Below are 6000 nucleotides of genomic sequence, written 5' to 3' on the forward strand. Positions count from 1 at the left end.
GAGAACTAGAAGGAGATTGTTAATGAATGTTAACCCAAATGTTGTTTTTTAAACAAAATAATATTTCAATCTTTATTTATTTAAATTGAGGGAAGCTTATTATTACAGACCTACAAAGTATTGACTTATAATTTCACAATACGACGTAATATAAATTCTCGCGTTACTTTACTCTTACAAATATTTTACTTCCACGGTCTCGCTCGCTCGGCCGATCGATCACTTCTCTCTCTCGTTATCAACTGCCGTTTTCTCTCGCTACTTTGCCTAATGCTCTGGCGTCTCGAGCCAGTCACGTGACTAGACGTTCCCTCTACCCCCTTTTACTCTCTATAGCCCGACAAATATGGCTTTATCATTCGGCCACGCTATTTAAGCTCGTCCTCGAGCGTTACTTGTTCACACACACTCACGACAACAATGTTCTTAACAGTACACATTCACACTTTACATTACACGCTTTTCTCTGCTTTACAGTCGTTTCACTCATAATCTTGCAAGTGCCGGGGACGCTGCGTAATCCGCGCTGATTTACGTCTAGTTCCCTCTTGGCTCAGCCTTGCACGCTCGTTACACTGATTCTTACTTGGTTCGTTCACTTTGTCTTTTTCACTTTCCGTTCTAGGGTTTGGAATCTTCGATTTATTTTTCTTCTCGCACGAATCACTCGCATGTTCCTCTGAGCCCTCGAAATCGTGGTCCGACTTCGTTTCCTCTTCGAACTCAAGCTCTTCCGGTCGCCAAAGTTTTAACTGACTTACGTGTGCGGTAGACGCATAACGTCATCCTTTTTCGTCGTCGTTGAGATCACAAACTCGATACGTGTCGCCCAGGAGCTTTTCAACCACAAGTAGCGGTCCTCGATACTTGACGTGCAACTTAGTTGATTCTCCGGTAGCACTGGGGGCGGTCTTCATGTATACGATGCTTCCTACGTCGAAATATACATTTCTCAATCGGTTGGCATCATGACGTTGTTTATATTTCGCCTGTGCATCTACTAATTTTTGTCGCGCTTCCCCTCGCAACTTTTCAGGTCTCTGGTACGTGCTATCGTTGTCGATCGTTACCTTTCGTATTTCGCCCTCGTCTCGTCGTGGCAAGTATCCGTAGTCTAACTCGAAAGGACTTTTACCGGTATACGCGTGCTTCATCTCGTTGATATTGCTCTGCACTCGTCTCAATTCTTGATCCCACGTTTTTCCATCGTTGTTACTCAAGTTGCTTTGAATCGCAGGAAGAAGGGTGGCATTCCACCGCTCGACTTGCCCATTCGCTTGTGGATGTCTAGGTGAATTGACGGTGTGCTTGATTCCGTGGCGTCTGCAGAATTCTTCAAATTGTTTGGATGTAAAACAAGTTCCTCGATCGGAAATAATACGTTCCGGGGCGCCATACTCTCGTACAAACTCTTCGAGTATACGCAAAACGTTCACTGCCTTTGTGTCGTTGACCGCACGCACGATCGCGAATTTCGTTAAATTGTCAACAATTACAAACACGTATTTATTACCACGAGCACTTGTTACAAATGGACCCATATGGTGCATGTGTACGATTTCGAAAGGACGATGTCCCGGTGGAATCGGGTGCAATTCGCCCGCCTGCTTTCCTGGTTGACCTTTACACGCAACACACTGAATACACGCTCTTACATGACGTCTAACATAAGCCTTCATCCGAGGGAAGTGATAATGCGCTCGAATTCGTGAAACAGTACGCTCCACCCCGAGATGACTTTTGAGATCGTGAAAACGCATAACGCCTTTCTCATCGCACGCGGCACAATATACAACAATTTATCTTTCACACGTTTATACAACACTCCGTTTTCTAATTCTAAGTCGGTCACTCGACTTTTTTCATGCCCTGTGCGCAAATTCTCTTTCTTTTGCAAAATTGTCTTCTTTTCTTTTAAATCCTCATCGCTGTACTGATACATTCGGATCGCATCCTCTTCGTTTACAACGGTCATTATCGTTGCGTTCGTTTCGCTATCAGACGGTTCGACGGGCGCTCGACTCAGCGCATCTACATGGGCTAACCTTACTCCTGCCCGATGGACTATTTGATAATCGTATTCACTTAGCGTGTCGTTCCATCTAATAATTTGCGGGTTTAGTGTCTTTTGCGTGTTTAAATAACTTAACGCTTGGCAATCTGATACTACGGTGAACGGGATATTTGCTAGCATCGTTCGCAAACGCGTAACAGCCCAAACGATCGCTAGTAATTCTAATTTGCTGCTATGATATCTTCGCTCGGGTTCGCTCGTTCGACGACTCAACGCATAAACTAATCGAAGTTTATCTGCCGCATCTCTTTGCATCAACATCGCCGCCAAACCAACAGCGCTCGCATCAGTATGCAATTCCGTTATGGCTTTCGGATCAAATGTCTGAAGGACAGGTTGTTCGGTCAGTTTCGCCCTTGAACTTTCGAACGCTCGATTTTGTTCGTCTCCCCACACGAATTCGTTATCCATTTTTAGTAAATCGGTAAGTGGCTCGGCAATATGAGCATAACGCGGTACAAACTTCCGAAAATACCCGGTGAGACCTAAATACCTTCGCACTTCGTGCACGTTTGTCGGAGCCGGAAACTCCCGAATTGCCGCGACTTTATGAACACCTGGTTCGATTCCGTTTCCCGAAAGTTCATACCCTAAATACGAGACCTTTTTATACAAAAATTTACATTTTTCTAGCTTTATGGTAAGTCCTCCGTTTCGAAGGGATTCCAAGACCATTCGCAATTTAGCTTTCAACTCTACCCAATCTGACCCCGGTACTAAAATGTCATCTAAATAGAATAACACGACCTTGTCTCTTAACGGACCAAGCGCACGGTGCATGGCCTTTGAAAAAAAAGCGGGCCCATTCATGAGGCCAAAGACCATACGCGTGAACTCGGCGGTTTCTTCGGACGTTATAATTGCGGTCTTCTCGCGCGCATCCTTACTCAAAGGTATTTGCAAATAACCGTGAGCCAAATCCAACACAATAAATATCGAACCGTTTCGAACCTGTGCTAAATGGTCATCGATATTCGGTAGCGGAAAATGTACGCGTTTTGTTTGTTCGTTGAGCTTCCGAAAATCTACACATAAACGAGAATCGCCTGACTTCTTTTTAACTAGCAGCACCGGACTAGCATACGGGGACTGAGTGTCGGTAATTATTCCCGCTTCTCTCCACTCGCGTAACATTTCTTTCGTCTCACATCGCTCCTTTTCAGACGTTCTATACGGTTTGCTACACACGGGTTTTGATCCCTCGTTTACCTGAATCTCCATCTCTACATTCTTCGCACATCCCAAATCGAACAAATTCGTTGAGACGCAATCTCGATACTCATTTATCAATTCACACAACTCTTGCACGACTTCCTTGGGCTGTTCCGGACCGACGTCGATGTCTTCCTCGTTGATGGGGCTTGTCTTGATGTTGGCTCGATCGATTGCCCACACTCGTGAGACTTCTCCTCGTACCCATCTTCCATCGTTTGCTCCGACGTTTTTCTCAACGTTTCCAAAATTCGACACAGGCAAAACATAATCGTGTTGATCGTTCACGACGTTTATGAAGCCAACCGTATGTGGTGGAAGCGTCACTGCTTCCGCGGTGACGAAATGGGTCGGTAATTCGTTGACATCTCTCGGTAATTCAGCATTGCGACTGAAAGTTAGAGTGGAACCAACTTTGTGACAGTCGACGCTGTCCGCTTCCGTAAAGGTACGGCCGATGAGCGCGTCGACTCCTTGAACATCGTCGGGCACAACCCTCATTGGCACTCCAGGGACGTCAACTCCATCGATGATAATGGTAGCTTCGACGAAGCCTGGGCTAGTCGTCACATGTTCCGGTGGTCCGAAACCTTGGAGCGGCACCGAAATCCATTTCACTTCAAATTGTTTTCGTAAAACTCGCGATATTCGCATCGTACAGTCGGAATTTCCGGAATCTATAAACACTGCCATGTCTCTACCGTTAATTGTCGCGTTTTTGAAATATTTTTGCGCAGACGTATCACCTGTTTTACCGACAGCCTTAACAGTGCGTTCTTTATTACCGGTACACCGTGTACTGATATGGCCCTGACCACCACATTTATAACACGTAAGCACACGCTTTGGGCTCGGACAATCCCGCGCGATATGTCCGTCCTTATTACAATTATAACACTTACGCACATCCGTGCTTGTTCCACGCTCGGTTGGCACATCTCTCGTGTCCCTGCGCCCCGCACTCACATCGGTTCTTTTCGACTCGTCTCCGCTCGGTCTTTCCACTTGACGTCGCGGTCTCGCGCTTGTCGTCTCGCGTGACGATCTTATTCGCTCAGCGCGTTGTGCGAAAATACTCTCGAAATACAATAATTCGTGCAACAACTCGGTGGTCGTATATTGCATTGATGGCATGACTGCATTCGCCAATTCTCGCGACCACAACCCGATGAGCACTTGCGCTTTTAACTCGCGATACGTTAAACTTAGTTCGGAACACATTTTTGCCTTTGCATGAAAATATTTTACTAAAGATTCGCCTTTACCTTGCACTCTCGCTCTCATTCTATCGAAACGCGTGGTCAGATCGTCCTGAAATATGAATTCTTGCCGAAACGCCTCACGAAAAGCGTCCCACGTTTTCAATTCTCGCGCACGACAACGAAACCAATCTTTCGCGCCATCACTCAAATGCATGCGCGCAGCTTCAAGCAGATAGTCTCTTGGCCACTGGTGTAACTGTTGCATCGATTCCAGATTCTGCAACCACTCTTTGGCTCGAATACCATCGTTTTCACCTGAGAATGTTTCGATGTTTCTCGATAAGTCGGGAATCACGTGATACGACGGAATCGAAGGTCCAAGTTGTTGATTCGGCATCGACCTTGGCTGGTTGAGCATTAATCCCGCGAATAGATGGGCCATGGCTTCTTCTCTGTTTTGATTTGCTAATATATCTCGAACCGCGTTGACTAGAGACGCGTTCGCTGCCGGCGTCGACTGACCCGGTGGGGGAACTCGAGGCTGTCCCGACGAACCCGAATCGTCCGCTCGCATATCATTGACGTTTTGAAATGGAGGCTCTTGCGCACCGATATCATTACGCGACTGCGTGCGTAATAACTGATTATTTGGCGCGAATTCCGGAGGAGGACTGGTAACGGTCGCGTTTTCTCTGCCGCCATTTTGCGCTCTAGCGATCTCGTCGTCGAGAGCCCAAGTTCCTGGTGGACCTGGCACTCGTTGTCCTCTCCCACGACTCCATGACGGTGTTCGATCCGTGGCCATTTTCCGAATTTCCTCCGCCGCAAACTGCTCAAATTCCTCTTCGTCAATCATGGGCCATCTTTTGAGATCACACCGACAAAATCGCGACCACGAGGCGCCGCGAATCGTTTCATAAACGTTTTTTTTTTTTTTGTTAATTTTTTACTATAAGGAACGCGGTAATCCCACTTCTGAAGTTTTTAAACAAAATAATATTTCAATCTTTATTTATTTAAATTGAGGGAGGCTTATTATTACAGACCTACAAAGTATTGACTTATAATTTCACAATACGACGTAATATAAATTCCCGCGTTACTTTACTCTTACAAATATTTTACTTCCACGGTCTCGCTTGCTCGGCCGACCGATCACTTCTCTCTCTCGTTATCAACTGCCGTTTTCTCTCGCTACTTTGCCTAATGCTCTGGCGTCTCGAGCCAGTCACGTGACTAGACGTTCCCTCTACCCCCTTTTACTCTCTATAGCCCGACAAATATGGCTTTATCACGTTATAAATAATTATTTCAATCATGCGTAGTGATGGTTGGCACGAGCCTTACCTAACAAACTCTCAGAATTGTAGGTGAGTTGAACGAGAAGATCTGAGGAGCTGATCAGCGGATTCCCGAGATTTACATGTACCAACTACGTAGGTCAAGAGAATAATTAAAACACGCAGCGAATCAGAATCGACTCGAAACGTTCCTCTCAGAACGTAACATGGC

At 46.0% G+C, this 6000-nt stretch overlaps 1 protein-coding gene across 1 annotated transcript; it reads right to left on the bottom strand.

The window, feature by feature from the left end:
• Nucleotides 1-2081: 2081 nt before the first annotated feature.
• On the bottom strand, nucleotides 2082-5344 carry LOC124296600. The gene is made up of 2 exons (XM_046746637.1): nucleotides 2222-5344; nucleotides 2082-2102 (listed from the first exon to the last, which is right to left on the bottom strand). Exons 1-2 carry the CDS (start codon nucleotides 5342-5344, stop codon nucleotides 2082-2084), a joined length of 3144 nt encoding a protein of 1047 aa, XP_046602593.1.
• Nucleotides 5345-6000: the final 656 nt, after the last annotated feature.

Source organism: Neodiprion lecontei, chromosome 1, assembly GCF_021901455.1.
Source record: "Neodiprion lecontei isolate iyNeoLeco1 chromosome 1, iyNeoLeco1.1, whole genome shotgun sequence".
NCBI lineage: Eukaryota > Metazoa > Arthropoda > Insecta > Hymenoptera > Diprionidae > Neodiprion > Neodiprion lecontei.

Coding starts and splice junctions, on each gene's coding strand:
- LOC124296600 (XM_046746637.1), bottom strand. CDS start 5,344: ATGATTGACGAAGAGGAATTTGAGCAGTTTGCGGCGGAGGAAATTCGG. Junction 2,103..2,221: donor AATTAGAATTACTAGCGATC/GTTTGGGCTGTT, acceptor GCAAATTATTAG/ATGGAACGACACGCTAAGTG.